The sequence below is a fragment of the Rhinolophus ferrumequinum genome, chromosome X, assembly GCF_004115265.2.
Source record: "Rhinolophus ferrumequinum isolate MPI-CBG mRhiFer1 chromosome X, mRhiFer1_v1.p, whole genome shotgun sequence".
In the NCBI taxonomy this organism is placed as follows: Eukaryota; Metazoa; Chordata; class Mammalia; order Chiroptera; family Rhinolophidae; genus Rhinolophus; species Rhinolophus ferrumequinum.
This window is the reverse complement of record NC_046284.1, coordinates 97,081,681-97,101,225: the sequence shown is the minus strand read 5'-3', so window position 1 is coordinate 97,101,225 and position 19,545 is coordinate 97,081,681. Positions and strand designations below refer to the sequence as shown.

Below are 19,545 nucleotides of genomic sequence, written 5' to 3'. Positions count from 1 at the left end.
TGAAAATATTTTTGAGCAATGTTCACTGCTTTTCTGACCCGAGTGAGTTTGAAGTCAGGCAAAACAAAGACAACTACCTTTCATCAGTTCTTCAGGTAGCCCCCAACAGGTTAGAATAGACACAATGATTTGTGAATAAGGTCTGCTCTGTTCCATCCAAAACCAGATACCAGGGTCCCACACTGGGCCACAGGCTACCATCTTCAGGATTGCCACTGTGTCAGGAAGGGAGAGGCACAAGGGCAAGTGTAAGTGCCACAAAGCTTTCCTGCTGTTTTCAAGTTGTCTTTTTCTTGGTTCAGTACTCACTTGGCTGCTGTAAATCTTTGACTGTTTTCCAGAATTCTAACGAAGTTGGTGCTGACAGCTTTTGCTTGATTTTCAATGTTTGTATGGAGGGATGGGCATTTGGAGCTGGCTATCCACCATTTGACTGATGTCATCCTTTTCTTTCATTTTGGTGTGGGCCCTAAACATCAAAATTGGCTCTGTTTCTCATTTTTGATTCAAACTCGTTTTTCATTTGTTTGTTTTTGTTGTTTTTAATCAAGGCTGGACCACATTCTTCATTTAAAAATGAATGCTAGCACTATATAATTGCCAAGATGACATGAAGCTCTAAGTATTCATTCGTCTATGATTCATTTGACTAGATGCCTATATTGTTAGTCTGTTTTATATTTTGAATCCAGATATATAAAAATCAGAGCTAAGGAGTTAGCTTTAACTTCATTTCATTTATTTTCAATATATGATACAGTAAAGTTTTCTTTCTGTTATATGAATATTGGCAAATTATACGCTTGTATAGCAAACATGAAAATCAACATAGAGAACAGTTCTATCACCTTTCATAAATTTTTCTTGTGCCCATTTGTAGTCAGCCTCTCCCCTCCTCCAGTTCATGGCAAACACTGATCTCATTTTGTTTGTATAATTTTGCCTTCTCACTTATATAAATGAAATGATAAAGTATATTACTTTTCCAGACTGGCATCTCTCACAATAATGAATTTGAAATTCATCCATATTATTATGCTTTAATCTATTTTGCATTCTATTCTATGAATTACTCTATTTTATTGTTAAAAATTATTCTGTTGTATGGATTTGCAAAGTTTGTTATCCATTTACTATTTGGAGGGAATTAGGCTTGTTTTCAGGTATTGGCAGTTATGAATAGGGCCACAATAAACATTTACATGCAGGTTTTTGTATGAAAGAGTTTTCATTTCTCTTTGGTAAATCCCTAGGGTTGAGAGTTCTGGGCTTTATATTAAGTAAATATGTAATTTTCTAAGAAACTGGAAAACTGTTTTCCAAAATGACTGTAAACTTTTGCATTCTATCACCAATGTATAAATGTGTTAGGTGCTCATATCTCCATCAGTACTTGGTAATGCCATCTAATTAGTGGACATTTGGTCCTGTCCAAAACGTCCACGGAGGCATTTGGTTCATAGTTCATAGAAATCTCTCTCTTCTGCAAGATTCAAACCCTGACCCACCTACTTAATCCCATTTGCCTTTACCAGCTAGGCTACTGAGGCAACAAGTGTTATTATTGACAATACAGCCACAACACAATTATTGGACCGATTAAACATGTAGTATTTTTTATGTATTAATCCTGTAAACCAAAAATAGAAATAAATGTTATGGGCTATTTGAACCCAGGGATGTTTTCTAAGCATGGACTTTTTGGACAGAGCCAAATTTCAAGGAACTTTTGTCATGGACCACATGTGTCCATGGATGTTTTGGACAGGATCAGTTGTCTTGCAGTGTGTCAGTTTTGTTTAAGCCATTGAGATAAGTGTGAAGTGTTATCTCATTTGATTGTATTTCCTTAGTGTCTGATGATGTTAAACATCTTTTCATGTGATAATATGCCATATATGTGTATTTTCTTTTATGAATTGTCTTTCAAATCCTTTACCTAGTTTTTCATTAGGTTTTTTATTGATCTTTGAGTGTTCTTTATATATTTTGGATACAAGTTGGATTTTTTTTTTTTGTCAGAAATGTGTGATTGGCTGGTAGTTTTATTTTCTTAACATTATCTTTAACAGATGTTTTGAATTTTCATAAAGTACAATTTTATCATTTTTTCTTTTATAGATGGTTCTTTTGGTATTACATTTAAGAAATCTTTGCCTAACTAAGGATCACAAAGATATTTTTTCCTATATTTTGTTCTATAAGGTTTATATATTTGGATTTTATATTTATGCCTTTGGTCCATTTTGAATGAATAGGAATTATTTTTAAATTTTATATTTTTATTCTTAAGAATTATTTCTGGAATTATTTTAGAAAAATAAACCAAGTCATATTTTGAAAAACGTGCTTTCAATGTTACAAAATAATTTTCTTTTTGAAAAGCTGTCTATTTTTAATCTACTGTTTTGCTAAATGTGTAGTATCTCGTTAGCTTTCCAGAACATATTCATCTTGCATAACTGAAACTTTGTACCTTTATTCCACCATCTCCCCATTTTCTCCTCCCTGCACCATTGGTAACTACTGTTTTACTCTCTGCTTCTATGAATTTGACTAGTTCAGATTCTGCATCTAAGTGAGATCATACATTGTCTTTCTGTGTCTGATTTATTTCACTTACCATAATTTCCTTCACGTTCACCAATGGTGTTGCAAATGGCATGATTTTCTTTTATTTTTGAAGCTGAAAAATATTCCACTACATGTATCTATAATACTACATTTTCATTACCCATTCATCCTTTGGTGGGCGTTTAGGTTATTTCCATATCTTGACTATTGTGCATAGCGCTATAATGAACATGAGTGTAGGTATTTCTTTGAGATTGTGATTTCAGTTCCTTGGGATGAATACCTGGAAGTAAAATTGCTGGGTAATATGGTAGTTCTGGTAACAATAGTGTACTTTATACTTGAAATTTGCTAAGAGAATAGATCCTAAGTATTCTCATCTCTCTCTCACACACATATACGAACACACACATTCACAAAGAAAAAGACTATGTGAGGTAATGGATATGTAAATTAACTTGATTGTGGGGTTATTTCATCATGTACTTGTATGTGTATATCAAATCATCAAGTTGTACATTTTACATGTACAATAAAAATAGTATCACAGATTTCTTATAGCAAAAATAGTCACATGTGTAATGTATTTTTTGTCTATCAGGTGGCAACATATGAATTTAGCTTTCAAGTTCGAATTAATTGCTCCCGTGCCTTAGAACGTGTTACTCATTGTCACTTATCAGAATCTGCTATGACTCCAAAGACAACACCATTTATTCGAATGTGTTTTGTTCAAGCTACTGGTATGTAATATGAAACATTCAATTGATGTGCATAAACCATATATTTACACTTAAGCTAAGTTTAAAAAAAATCAAAATATATTTTTTAAAAATACAAATAGTAGAAAGTAAAATTATGATGTAATTGCTGTGTGTTTCACTTAAACTGTGAGTCTATGAGTTTGAATTTTGATTAAAAGCAGAGTATTAATCTCAGATGCATGACCATTGCTTTAAAAAATAGGATATCATTTTTAAAAAAGGTCGTTTTAGTACTTTATTCATTTTGTGGGCAGTTTTAAAATGATTATATTACAATTTAAACTATTAAAATAAAGTACATTGGCTATACAATGAAAGGATGGAAATTTTATATTAGAAAATATTTTTTTCCTAAGGGATAAGTTGCTAAAGGACTAAGTACATGTAAAGAAGGATAAGTGTATTCAAATTTTGAAATATTTTTTGAATATTTATTTTCTCCAAATATTCAGGTATAAAATCAATGCACTGTGTAAGCCATACTTTTGAAAAGCTTTGGCTTTGCAGTTTATTAGATATGCTTAAGTATTTTTCAGAAAAGTTAAATCTAGTCTATACTGTATTACACTATATTTTGTTTCTATAGTTCTCGCATTATGTTGTCAATAATTGCACCTAGCACCTAGTAATAGAAGCCTCATTAAAGTGGCATATACAACATAGAGATTTATTTCACTCCCATTTAAAATACAGAATTAAGAATTCCACAGCTGATAGGGAGGCTCCATGAAGTTAAAGTTTTCTCCCTTGTTTTAAGATAATCCTCTTAGGGAAATAAAGTAATCATTGTCACATTTTGTTTTCTGAATTAGGTAAATTAATTTCATGAAAAATAAAATAAAATTTACTTATTTAAAAATTTAAAAATAATGTATCGTCATTAAAGAAAATTGGAAAATGTAGAAACACAGAAGGTGTCATCTGCAATGTGAATATTTAGAACATACTATTAATATTTTGGTATTTTTCTTTTGTTCCAAAGTTTGCTTGTATTAGTTTATTTTTTAATATAGTTGATTTCTTACTGCCTATGTTATGTTGAAATCTGTTTCCTCTAGATATATGCTTTTACTTGGATGTTATAGGCCCTTATTAATTACTAATACTGATAACTATTGCAGAACATTTTATCCAGTAAGTGTCTCTTATACATTACTTAAGCATAATCAGAAGCATTTAGGTTCTTTCCTTCTTTTATTTTCTTGTTAATATAAATACTATAGTAGTGAATGTTATTGTGTATAATACTTTTTCGCTATTTAATTTTTTTCATTGTTTAAATAATTATTGGGGTAATATTGGTTAATAACATTATGTAAGTTTTAAATGTACAATTTTATACTACATCATCTGTATGTTGAATCGTATGCTCACCACCCAAAGTCTAGTCTCCCTCTGTTACCGTATATTTGACCCCCTTTACCCTCTTCATCTTCCTCCCACACCCTTACCCTCTTATAACCACCATACTGTTGTCTGTGTCTATGAGCTTATTTGTCTTGTTTGTGCATTTGTTGTTTCTGTTCTGTATGAGTGAAATCACATGGTTTTTGTCCTTATTTAGATTTTTTTGAAAGTGAGATTCTCTGAATTGGCTGCATTCCTTCTAAAGCATATATGTGTTTTAAGTTCTTGGTGCATCTTGCAAAAGGGCTTTTGTAGACAGTCATGCTGTTTTACCCCTCCTCCAGTATAAACTCTAAGCAGCATTGAATTAAAAAAATTGGATATCTTTCTATGTGATTAAAAGTACATAATTTCAATTTTCATTTCTTTGCTTATGGATTAAAATTTTCTATCTTTACTATTAATTATATATGCCTTATATAAATTATCTGCTCATGAACTTTGACTTCATCACTGAGGTTTTATATTTGTCTGACAGATGTCAGTGATCTCTATAGAGTAGTCCTCTCTTATCCATGGGGGATAAGTTCCAAGACACCCAGTAGATGCCTGAAAGCACAGATGCTGCTAAGCCCCATATAGCCAATGTTGTTTTTTTTTCTGTACATAGATACCTATGATAAAGTTTAATTTATAAATTAGGTGCAGTAAGAGAGTAACAGTAATAACTAATAATGAAGTAAAACAATTATAACAATATGCCATAATAAAAGTTATGTGAATGTGGCTTTATTAAGTAAAATAAGGGTTCCTTGAACACAAGCAGTGCCATACAGTGACAGTTGATTTGATAACCAAGGTGGCTACTAAGTGACTATCAGGCTGGGACCATATACAGCATGAATATGCTGGACAAAGGGATGGTTCACGTCCCAGGCAGGATAGAGTGGGACTCCACAAGATTTTAATCACACAACTCAGAATGCATGGTTTAAAACTTATGAATTATTTACATACATTAAGAAAGAAGAACTATACTATATTTGTTCACAGATGACATGATTTCTATGTAGAAAATCTAAAAGAATTGATTAAAAAATACCTCCTGGAATTATAGCAGGGTTGCAGAATATACGGTTAATATACAAGAGTCAATTCCTTTCCATATATCAGCGATGAACAAATGGATTTTGAAATTAAATACAAAATACCATTTATATTAGCAGCCCCCAAAATGAAATACTCAGGTATAAATCTTTAACAAAATATTTACAAGAGCTATATGAAGAAACCTCCAAAACTAACGAAAGGAATCAAAGAAGAATTGAATAAATGAAGTGATAGTCCATGTTCATGTATAGGAGGACACTATGATCAAGATGGCAGTTTTTTCCAACTTGATTTAGAGATGCAATCCAATCCCAATCAGATTATCAGCCTAGTTTGTGGATATTGATAGATTGATTCAAAGTTTATATGGAAAGGGCAAAAACCCACAATAGCCAACACACTTTTGAAGGAGAAGAACACAGTTGGAGGAGTGACACTACCTGACTTCAAGATTTACTACAAAGGTGTAGTAATCAACAGAGTTTGGTATTGGCAAAAATATAGACAGAGCAATGAAATAGAAAAGAGAGCCCAGAAATAGACCCACAGAAATGTAGTTAAATGATCTTTGACAAAGGAATACGGGCAGTACAATTCAGAAAAGATAGTCTTTTCAAAATTTGGTGCTGAACAACTGGATATGCACAACCAAAAAAAAAAAAAAAAATGAATCTAGGCCTTACAGAGTTTCACAAAAATTAACTCAAAATGGATCACAGACCTAAATGTAAAATTCAAAACTACAAAACTCTTAGAAGATAACATAGGAAAACTCAAGATGAATTTGGGTTTGGCAGTGACATTTTAGATACAACAACAAAGGCGAGATCCATGAAGAAATCATTGATAAACAGGGCTTTGTTAAAATTAAAAATATCTTCTCTGTGAAAGACAGTCAAGTCCCCAAAAGACAAGCCACTGACTGGGAGAAAATATTTGCAAAAGATATATCTGACGAAGACCTGCTCTCCAAAATATACAGAGAACTCAAAAACTCGAGGAGAAAACAAACGAATAAAAAACTGAGCCAAAGATCTGAACATAACACCTCACCAAAGAAGATATACAAATGGCAAAAAAAGCATGTAAAATACTTTAAATCATATGTCATCAGGAAAATGCATACTAAAGCAATAAGTCACTGCTACACGTCTAGTAGAATGGCCAAAATGCAGAACACTGACAACACCAAATGCTGGAGAAGATGTGGAACAATGGGAACTGGTGGGACTGCAATTGCTGGTGAGATTGTATTGTTGATGGGAATGATAAATGATACTGCTACGCTGGAAGAGGGCATTTGGTGGTTTCTTACAACACTAAACATGCTCTTACCATACAATCCAGCAAATCGGGCTCCTTGGTATTTTCCCAAAGGAACTGAAAACTTCGTTCACATCAAACCTCTACACAAATGTTTTAAAGCAGATTTGTTTATAATTGCTAAACCTTGGAAGCAACCTTTCTATCCTTCAGTAGGTGAATGGATAGACTTTGGTACACAAAGTGGAATGTTAATGCTTAAAGGAAATGAGCTATCAAGTTATTGATACAGATCCCATGGACCTTTCATGTATATTACTAAGTGGAGCCAAACCCAGAAGGGTGTGTGTGTGTGTGTGTATACGTGTATATATATATATATATATATATATATATATATACATATATATATATGTATATATATATGTATATATAAATACATATATATATGTATATATATGTATATATATAAATGTATATATATGTATATATGTATATATATAAATGTATATATATGTATATATATATACACGTGTGTGTGTGTATATATATATACTGTATCGTTTCAACTGCATGACATTCTGGAAAAGGCAAAACTATGGGCAATAAAAAGATCAGTGGTTTCCAGGGGATGTGGGGAGAGAGAGATGAATAGGCAGACCGCAGAGGATGTTTAAAGCAATGAATCTCCTCTCTGTGATATATGTGGTGGATAGATGTCATCATAAATTTGTTCAAACCCATAAAGTTTAGAGTGCCACAAGTGATCCCTAGTGTAAACAGTGGGCTTTGGGTTATACTGACGTGTCATTGTAGGTTCATCGTTGTAACAAATGCACCACTGGTTGGTGGAGAATATTGATAATGGAGGAGACTGTGCATGTGGGGTGGGGGCAGGGGGGTATATGGGAAATCTCTTCACCTTCCATTTAGTTTTTCTGTACATCTAAATTGCTCTAAAAAATAAAACAATTAGAAAAGATAGGATTTCCAATCAGGTAATAATATCTTCTCTAATGTACTTTTTTTTTTACAGATTTTACCAATTCTAGCCTTCAATAGAATAGGCATTTTCTTTTTCATGTATGAATGTTATGATATGCAATCTCTATCTATCTATTTATCTATTTATCTATCTATACCCTTCATTCCCATAATTTTTGCTTCTGTGTTTCTTTTTTTTTTAATTAAATTTTATCGGGGTGACAAGTGTTAGTAAATTTACATAGGTTTCAGGTGTACAATTCGGTGTTTCTTATACACACAGACAATAGCTTCTGTGTTTCTTTTCACTTCTGTACTACATTGGTCAAACTCTCGTTTGGGGATCGTTTTAACTTTTACTTTTTCCTCAGCTCAATATTTCTTATATTCTGTATTCTATTGTCTCAAGGGTAATTTTTCTATTTTACTTGTAATTAATTACCGTTTAAAATACAAAATTGGAACTTTATGGATGTGCTAAACCAAGATATCCTAAAAATGTTTAAAATTTATTTATTTTTGTCTTGCTGGGAATATAAAAATAGAAAATAATTGTATATTTTACTGTTGCATGTTGAAAAGTACAGAAAGAATTATCTATGAGCTTGTATCTGTTAATATTTTATCAGTCTCTTTACTTTCATTTCATAGTGGTGCAAGTACCATTGAGATTATCCAGCACTGATTTTATATTTGAAATCCCATCATATACGATGACTCCTCATAACAAGGTCACAAAAACTGAGGTATGTATAGAGAATTGGCGCAGTTTACAACTGTTTTTCTGATTATGGTTTTTAGTTTATTGAGTTTATTATTATGAAGCATGTGTTATAAGACTACTTTCATTTTTAGAGAACTTGCATATATATATGCATATGTAACTTGCAAACATATGTACATATATCGCTCATATTTCTCTCAAGTATGTATATATGTTATATATACCTCATATTTCTCAGAAGTAATTTTCCACGTATACAAGCACATACAAAACCATTTTTTATATATGCATATATCTGATAGAACTATTCAAATTATTTTAAATAGAATTAAATTATCCCTCTCTCCTTGTACAAGTGGAAGCTATGATTAAAATTAATGAGAATTATGTTCCATACAGGTAAGGAAATGTGGCTATAGGTAATAATAAAAATTGAAAAAATCTAGGTATATAATAAAGTGACCTATATGATAATCTCTTTTTTCTTACTAGATAGCTCTGCCTCTCTTCTAATTATGAATCCATCTAGAAAGAAAAGAAAGACATGCATAAGAAGGAAGCTCATGCATACATTGTAGAAATTTGTATCTGTAGTTTTCTTTTCCTACGATAAATTTTGAACCTCTATAGCTTAAAGTACATTTATCTGAAGAAAATATTTAACATTACATCCATAAAATAATAGCAGAATGTACATGAAATTATAGTCAAGAGAACAATAAAAGGTCTCTTCTGAAATTAAAATGTGACTGAAGCATAAAAAGGAAGACCTTTTCTTTCAGTTACAGTTGACATTCAATATTATTTTCTATTAGTCTTTTGAGTGGCAAAGATGTCACATTGGCCCCACAGAGAGGGAAATGTGACACTAATACACTACTTGGATTTGCCATGGATGATATTTACAGAGTCAGAATAAAATACATAATACAGAGAAGTGTTAATATGTTTATGGAGCAGAATTAAAATGTGATCATATGTAATGTATTACATGTAAAATGATGTGTGTGATATGTACAATGTATGTGTGTATGTGAAGGCTACATTGACAAAAAGGTTCAGAATTATAGAAGAAAGAGTGAAACTCACATAGTGGGTAATTAAAGGGAATTGTCTAAAGTTGACAGAAAAAGAACTAGAGATATATAAATACATTGCTTAAAGTTACCAGGTGGCCAATGGAAGAATTAACATAATATAAATATCCAAAATTGGAAGGTGGAGAGAGGAGTGGAGGTAATGCAAATGAGCTGAATCCTCTACTTTACTAGTGGGCAATCAAGATGCCATTCAATATCTGAATCTGATAAAGTGTGAAGTAGTCATGCGGTAGTACTAACTGTGACCCCCAAAGTTCTCTAATTCTTAATTCCCAGAATTTTGAATGCACTACCTTATATTGCAAAAGTTACTTTGCTGATGTGTAATGTGATTAAGATTAAGGACCCTGAGCAAGGGAGCTTATCCTAGACTACCTAGGTGGTTCCAAGCTCCTCACACAAGTGGTTAAAAACAGAACCTTTTTCTGACTGTGATCAGAAGGAAATGTGATGGATAGAACAAGGGCAGGATGATGCAGTGTTGCTGGATTTGAAGATAGTGGAAGGAGGCCACCAGCCAGAGAATGTGTCTGACCTCTAGAAACTGGTAATGAAATGACAAGGAAAGAGATTCTTCCCTAGAGCCTCCAGAAAGTATCATAATTTTCTTCCAGCACCTTGATCTTGGTCAAGTAATATCTGTGTTGAACTTCTAACCTACAACACTGTAATATAATTTGGGTTGTTTTAAACCAGTATGTTGGTGGTAATTTGTTACGGCAGCCATAAATAACCTAAAGCAAGGCACATCAACGTCACATTTAGAATAAGGTATAACTAGTAGAGAAAATCCAAATCAGAATTGGCTAAAATTGGTTGCTTCTGGGAAGCAGAACTGTTGATGAGGAGTTGAGTGGGACAGCTGTTTTGTAGCATTTTTGAGCTATTTCTGTAACCTGTGTACATATATTATTTTGATAAAATTATAAAGAAAAATAACAATACTAAGGAACCTAAAGTGTTTCTCTATAGCTGACTGTATCAGTACTGTTCTTAGGATAGGATACAGAAAGTGTGAATAGTTAATACCATTTCCTTAATTTCAGAATGAGAAAAATGAGGCATTCAAATAGGACGATTTCATGCCCACCTTCTATTTTAAAAGGTGTTGTTTTCTTTATGAGGTGCAAATGAACTTTTTTAGGGAGTATACAATTATTAAATAGATGCTTAAGTACTTAGAGACATCTGGAATAAAACTGACTTATTTTTGTATTCTAAATATTTTAAAACAATCAAGTTTTAGAAAGAAACAAAGTACATTATTTTGTTGTCACAATTATATGGATCATTCTATACCCTTCAAATTTTTGAAGAGTAAAGTTAATAAAAACCCTAGTTTAAGGTTTAATTTAATAGTATGTCGCTGAAAAGATGAATCTACACACAAGTCATCCCTCTAGCTCCCAGATTTACCAAAACATTGCAGAGACAGTACTGAGAGTTTCTGTGTATTCTTCACACAACTTTTCCTAATGTTAATACCTTATATAACCATAGGACAATTTTCAAAACTAAGAAATTAACATTAGTGCTATATTAACTAACTAAGAGATTCTATTTGGATTTTACCAGTTTTTCGCTAATATCCTTTTACTGTCCCAGGGACCAATCCAGGATTCCATATTTCGTTTCATTTCCTCTGATATGTGACAGACTCTCAATCTTGCTAATTTTTTTATGACCTTGGCAATTTTAAAGAGTACTGGTCTGGCATTATTTTCAGAATACTCTTTAATTTTGGTTTGTGTGGTGTGTTCCACTTGACTAGACTGAGTTCTTATTTTTCATGGGTTTTGAGGAAGAATGTCAGGGAGGCGAAATGTCCTTTTTGTCACATCATGTTAAGGGAGCACATGATATCAACATGACTTATCACTGGTGATATGTGCCAAGTTTATCCACTGTAAAGTTGAAGAAATTATTTTTTCCTTTCCACACTCTATACTTCAAAAGTGAGTTGTCAATTTCAGCCCATACTCAGTGGGTATAGTGTTACACTCCACTTTCTGGAGGGGAATATTATGTGGAATTTTTCTGTAAGAAAAATTATTCTTTTCCTCTATGTATGTATGTATGTATGTATGTATGTATGTATGTATGTATGTATTTGCATAATATATCAGTATGGACTACCATGCATTTATACTTTCAGTTATAACCCATTGTTACATTACTTATTTTGTTGCTAAAATAGTTTCAACTTTGGTCATTGGAAGCTCTTAGATTGGACCTTTAACATACTCTCCCATCATAATTGTTTTTAAGCATTCTCTTATTTTCTGGCACTATAAATGGCCCAGGCTCATCTTTTACTTTACTTGAATCAACATTTTCTCCAAGAAACACCAGTACATTTTATGGGAGAATGGTATTTAGAAGCCAAGATCTGTGCACCAGGTGTGCTAGGTGCTACTGATGTACCATGTGTACTAGACCCATTTGACAAATAGAGCCAGGAAATACTTGTGTGTATACTAACCCATGAATGCACATATATCTATAATTCTCTCATCTCTTCTCTCTCTCTCTCCTCTCTCTCTCTCTCTCTCCTCTCCACTCTCTCTCCTCCTTCCCTCTCTCCTCTCCTCTCTCTCTCTCTCTCCGCTCTCTCTCGTCTCTCCTCTCCCTCTCTTCTCTCTCTTTCTCTCTCTCTCTCTTCATCTCTCATCTCTCTCTCCTCTTTCTTTCTCTATCTCTGTCTCTCTCTCCCTCTCAACATGAGTTCAAACTGATTATCTCTGACAGTGACTATAATCCAGGATCACAACGTTAATTCCACTCTTTCTCCCTTGCTTATCTTTAACTCCTTTCTCTGACAATTAGAAATCTGACTCTTATTCATTGTTTATTTACTTCTTTGTTTAACCCTTGTGCACTAGTAAAAAAGTTTCAGAATTTTTAAACTATAGCCTGTTAGAAGTGCTAGCACTTTTACCAATTAGAGTACATTTTTATAAAGAGTAACTTTTTGTGTTTGGCTTTACAGTTTCCAGTCAAAAATATAGTTTTCCAAAGTTACCTAGGCTGTTCCTCTGCACCCCCACTAACATCAGTGAGGTTATTTCGTACATTTGTAATAAAGAGTCATACCTACAGTCTGTCCTGGGGTGCCTAACATCTTGGTTGATTGTTTAAAATTTGCATGCATTTAAGTTCACTCTTTATAGTTCTATGGGTTTTGAAAAATGTATAGAATAATTTATCTACCACTTCAGTCCAATACAGAATAGTTTCCTTACACTAAAATCTCTGTGTAACCCCTTTGCAGTCAGCTATTCCTCCTCCCACCAACACTTGGCAATCATTGATTTTTTTTTCCATCCCCATAATTTTACATTTCTAGAATGACAAGTAATTTAATCACATAATAAGTAGCCTTTTTTTTTTTTTTGGCTATTAACTTTTTTTTTAAAATTTATTGGGGTGACAATTGTTAGTAAAATTACATAGATTTCAGGTGTACAATTCTGTATCACATCATCTATAAATTACATTGTGTGTTCACCACCCAGAGTCAGTTCTCCTTCCATCACCATATATTTGATCCCCCTTACCCTCATCTCCCACCCCCTACCCCCCTTACCCTAATAAGTAGCCATTTTTGACTTAGCAAAATATGTTTAATATTCGTTTATCTTTTGTATGAATTAATACTTCACTTATTTTATCACTAAATTTTATTCCATTGTGTGGATGTGTACCACATTTTGTTTATCCATTCATTAGTTGAAGGAAATCTTTTTTTTTTCCCCAGTGTTTTTTTTATACATTCACATACAGATTTTCACATGAACATAAATTTTCAATTCACTTAAACTGATACTTAGGAGTGGCATTACTGGGTCATACGGTAGACATCATAAGAAACTGCCAAACTCTCTTCTTCCAAAGTGACTGTACCATTTTGCATTCTCACAGTCGTGAATGAAGGTTTTGTTATGCTGCATTTTTGCTAGCTAGCATCACAACTTTGATATTTTTTTTTTTACCTCATTCTCTATCCTTTGTGTACCTTTCATAGTTAATAAACTATGAACATATTTGTATACCTCTTTGTTTGCCTAACATCACTTTTAAAACATTCTATCTGTGATTGCCACTTTTAATTGCTTGATTTTGTACATAGGCCCATCAAGTTGGTATGTTAATGCCAACTAAATTTTATATTGTATATTATCATTTTTGTAAATTTCTTTTTTGTGTGTTAACAGGATCTTGTTTTACATAATTTTACATCAAGAGCTGTACTGTGGATTTTGGATATTAGTAAGACTGAAAAACTTTTCAAAGATGGCACATTCAAGCTTAGCGAACTCAGTGGGATTCTACAACCACATACAGAGTGTAGTGTTTCGATATATTTCTGTCCAAGTAAGTGCCTCTCCCTATATTTCTTCTTGTTATTTAAGTTTATTTTTCATGTTCTGTTTTATCATGTATACAAAAGTTTACATTATTTGTTACATGTTCTTAAAACAGTTTTAAGAAGTTTCTTACTAGAATTTTGTGGTAACCATCCTAAAAAATGGCTTATAGTGATCCTCACCTCCTGGTATTCATGCCTCTGCAGTCCCCTCCCACATCAAATAGGTCTGATACATAACCCATGCGATATGATGGTATGATGGTGTGTGACTTCCAAGGCTGGATCAAAAAAGGCATTGCAGCATCTGGCTTGTACTCTTGGATTTCTTTCTTTGAGGGAAGCTGACTAGCATCTCAGTTTACCTATAGCTCAACATCATTTCTGTTTTTTTTTTTAATTACAACAATTTTATTGTATCTTTTTATAATTGGTATGACAGATTTTCTCTCATTAAATACCTATTACAAAAATTCATGGTAATTCTTACACATTTACTTTTCTAAATGAACTGTAGTTTATTTTTTCCAGTTTCTGTTAATAGAAAAAAGCACATCATTGAGTTTTTTCATTTAAAGAATAGCATATTTTTCCAGAAATTGAAGCTTTATTTTATATGCATCATTATTGCTAATGAGAATTTTTCCATTCTTTTTAGTTAACTATCACTGTATAAAAAGAACGTATTTATATTTTATCTGATACATCTGTACTGAACTTCTCTGGTCCGATCTGGAATTTTTTCAAATATCATTCTACACTGTTTTCTAAGTAAATAGTTTATAATATCAAATCATGGTAACTAATAAATTTGTCTCTTCGTTTACAATATTTATATCTTTTCTGTTCCTCTTTCCCCTCTTTTTCTACTCCCTATTCTCCTCCTGAATCTGTTAATATAATGTGATTGCATTATAATTATATTACATTTATATTACAATTGCATTGTAACTGTTACTGCAGTCTGTCCCTGAATCTGTTATTACAATGACAGTTTGTTAAAATTTTGATTGCAATAGTTTTGCTTTGTATATTTAGATGTCATAGAAAGTTTATGTCTAATGTATCTTTTATAAAAAAGTATATGCGTTTCAAATCATGTTTTTTCTCCCTACAAAATTCTGTTTTCTTAAATGCCGTTTGTGTGATACATTGCCACTGTCTTCCCTTTTACTGCCTTTGGCTGATTTATCACTTTATTTTTAATCTGTGTCTTTTAAGTTTAGAATAAATTCTAACAAACCAAAGGACCTTGCTTATGTTTTTGAGCAAGCCTAAAATGTGATTTTTTAAGAGAGGAATTTAATTTATTCATATTTTATGTTATATATTTGTTCATTTTCATGCAATTTTATTTTATATTTCATTTATATTTTCTTACTGTTTTTCTTAAATTTTATGTATCAATCAAGTTTTTGTTCTACATACTATACATCCTATTTCTATTCTATATGTGATTATCTTTAAACCTTTGAAAATACCTATTTAAAAATAGATTTTCCTATGAGTGCCAAGGTGAAACAGTATCAGTGAACTTATCCACAGAAAAAATAAAAGTCAATAGTAAGAATTTCCTTCTGTTCTCAATGTCTCAAGAATTTGCTGAAATAATTTGGAATTTTATTTCCACCTAGTGTGTTTTGTAGAAGATTATACATCATTCAGTTCTTCCGTCTTCTTAATCAGTTCTGGAGACGTCTCCATCTCTAAGGCATTGAGTTAGTGTGAGGCAAGCCTCTGGCAGATCAAAGCTAGCAGATTGGATAATAGTGCTGGGTTTGTCAGGATCAAACAGCTGGGTGGAGACTGGAATCTTTTGGAGTTCAAGTTGAGTTACAGAGGCCTTTTGAGTTGGAACTGGAATAACATCTGCTTGACCCTTTGGTTGCCACCATTTATTTCCTTCTAGTGCAGACAGTTTTTCCTTTTCCTGGCTCACGTGTTGCTGAATACAGCCCTCAGAACTTTTCCTTAGTAATTATTTCCAGAGGAAGTGTGCCTTCCTTTGCTGGTTTCCTTAGTTGTTTTTACTGCTGATTAAGATGAGACTATTAGAAGGAAAAGTTGCCTTCTATTTTGCCTCATATTCTTAACTATTTTTAAATTAGATACCTTAAGAAAGACAAAGTGTACACTCAGATGACATTAGTTTTTGAAGTATTGTTTTAGATAACAACTTTATTAAAGTTTAATTCACACACCGTAAAATTTACCTTTTAAAGGTATACAACATGGTGGTGTTTAAGATGTCCTCAGTTATCCAGTGATCACCACAGTCTTAATTTTAAAACGTATTTATCACCCGAAAAAGGAAAGCCTATACCCATCAGTAGTCACTCCCCATCTCCCCCTCCATTCAGCCACTGTTGACTGCTACTTTATTTCCTGTCTCTAGGAATAAGATTACTGTGGACATTTCATACAAATAGAATCATACAATGCACGTCCTTTTGTGATTGGCTTCTTTCATGTAGTGTAATAATGTCAGGGTTCATGTTGTAGCCTGAATCAGTACTTCATTCCTTTTTATTGCCAAATAATTATATGGGTATGTCACATATTGTCTATTCATGCACATTTAGTGTCCATTCAGTTAATGGACATTTGGATGGTTTCTACTTTTTTGTCCCTTATGAATAAAATAGTTAGGAACACACATGTTTTCATTTATTCGGGTATATATTTTGGAGTGGAATTCTTGGATCTTAGGATAATTTGTTATTTTGACATTTTAAGAAACTGCCAAACTGTTTTACAAAGCAACTGTAGCAGTTTATTCCAGCAATGATTGAGGGTTCCAGCAGTGATTGAGGGTTCCAATTTCTCCACATTCTCACCAACCCTTCTTGTTATCTTTTTTTATTATAGCAATTTTGGTGCGTATGAAGTGATATTTTATTGTAGTTATTATTTGCATTTCTGTGGTGACTAATGATGTTGAATATATTTTCATGTATGTATTGTAAATATGTGTATCTTCTTTGGAGAGGTGTTTATTGAAATCCTTTGTCCATTTAAAAATTCAGCTGTCTTTTTGAGTTGTCAGTGTTCTTTATATATTCTGGGTAAAATTCCCTTATCACAGTGTAATGTGAAAATATTTCATTCCATTCTGGGATTTGTCTTTTCACCTTCTGATTATGACAACTGATGAAAACTATCTTTTAATTTTGATGAAGTCTAACTTATCTCATTTTTCTTTTGTCACTTGGGCTTTATAATGTCATATCTAAGAAAACATTATATAACCCAAGGTCATGGTTATTTACTATTATGTTTTCTCCCAAAGTTGTATAATTTTATCTCTTGCATTTACATCTATGATCAATTTTGAGTTATTTTTTAATATGGCCTACGGTAGGGCTCCAATCCCATTCTTTTGCATGGGCATATCTACTTGTCCCAGCACCATTTGTTGAAAAGAATATTGTTTCCCCCAATGAATTGTCTTGGTATCCTTGTCGAAAATCAATTGGTCATAAACAGAAGTATTTATTTCTGTTACCCTGGTCTTAAAGAATGGCTTGGGAAGTATTCCATCATTTCCATTTTTGTGAAGATTTTTATTCTTCATGAAATGTTTAGTAGATTTCACCGACAAAGCCATCTGGGGTTGGCTATTCTCTGTGGGAAGTTTTTTGATTGCTACTTCAATACATTTTTGTAAGTCTATTCAGATTTTATAATTCTTCTTGAGTCAGTTTAAGTAGTTTGTGTCTTTCTAGGAATTTGTCCATTTCATTGAGGTTATCTAACTTCTTTATATACAACTATGCATTGTGTTCCTTTATAATCCTTGTATTAAGTTTATGTAAAGTGAGTAGTGATTTTCCCTTTTATATTCATGATTTTTGTAATTTGAATCTTCCTCCTTTTTTCTTGGTCATTCTAACTAAAGGTTTTTTTTTTTTTTTTAATTTGATGATGTTTTCAAAGATCAACTTTTGATTTTATTAATTTTTAAAATTTTTTCCTATGCTATATTCAATTAATTTTTGTTCTATTATTTATTATGTCTTCTATTCTGCTTTGTTTGGTTGTTATTTACTCGTTCTGTATTTCTTATGGTACAAAGTTAGATATTGATTTGAAATTTATCTTCTTTTTTAATATAGGCATTTGTAACACTAAATTTCACTCTGAGCACTGCGTTAGCTGTATCCCATAAGTTTTGGTATGTTTTATTTTCATTTTAATTCATCTCAAATTTTTTTTTAAATTTCCCTTGCCATTTCTTCTTGATGATTAGTAATTTTGGAGTGTGGTGTTTAATTTCCACATATTTGAGAATTTCCAAAATTTCACTTTGTTACTGATTTCGAATTTTATTCTTGTTGTCGCAGAACATATTTTGTATGATTTCAATACATTTTAAATGTATTGAGGCTTACCTTGTACCGTAGAATACGACTTTCCCTGGAGACATATTCCACATGTAGTTGAGAAGTATCTGTTCTTGTAGGGTTGTGTGTTCCATAGATGTCTTGTAGGTCTAGTTCATTTATAGTGCTTTTTAAGTCATTTATTTATTTATGATCTACCTAGTTTTCTTGTCCACAATTGAGAGTGGAGTATTGAAGTTTCAAATGGTTATTATTGAATTATCATTTCTCCTTTCAGTTCTACCAGATTTTGCTTCATGTCCTTTGTGGCTCTGTTAGGTGCATATGTTTATAATTGTTATATATTCTTGATGAATTGTCCTATTATCAATATATATAATGCACTTCTTTGTCTCTAGTAGCAATTTTTACTTAATATCTATTTTGTTTGTTACTGTCAGAGTCATTGCAGCTCTCTTTTAGTGATTATTTGCATGTATATAAGTTTTTCATCCTTTTACTTTCAATTGCATTGTGTTTTTTAATCTAAAGAGGGTCTTCAGCAGATGGCATACATATAGATCATTTTATAAAATTTATTTTGCATATCTCAGACTTTTAATTGGTGTATTGAATCAGTTTACATTTACTGATTAATTACTGATGAAGTAAGGTAAGAAAAAATTTACATCTGCTTTTATGCTATTTGTTTTCTGTATATCTTAATTTTTTGTTTATCTCTCCTCTGTGACTGCCTAATTTTACATTAGATGTTGTTTAGTTTAGCATTTAAATTCCCTTTTTTTTCCAGAATAAATTTTTGAGGTATCTTCTTAGTGGTTTCCCATATATAATTATACAGAAAATATAACTAACATCTTACTCTTTAAAATGTAATTTAAGTTAATACCAGCTTCATTTCAATAGTATATAAAAACTTTGCTGCAATATAGCATCCTCCTCCTTTGTACTACTGTCATACAAATGACAA

The 19,545-nt window shown here is 32.1% G+C and overlaps 1 protein-coding gene across 1 annotated transcript in view; it reads left to right on the top strand.

Annotated features, from left to right (window-relative positions):
* The window catches only part of CFAP47 (cilia and flagella associated protein 47), a 374,965-nt gene that overhangs the window by 87,669 nt on the left and 267,751 nt on the right, over window positions 1-19,545 (top strand). The window contains exons 22-24 of the mRNA XM_033099951.1: window positions 3,176-3,317; window positions 8,694-8,788; window positions 14,081-14,240. Of these exons, the coding sequence (XP_032955842.1) occupies window positions 3,176-3,317; window positions 8,694-8,788; window positions 14,081-14,240 (397 nt within the window). The remainder of the gene's footprint in view (window positions 1-3,175; window positions 3,318-8,693; window positions 8,789-14,080; window positions 14,241-19,545) is intronic.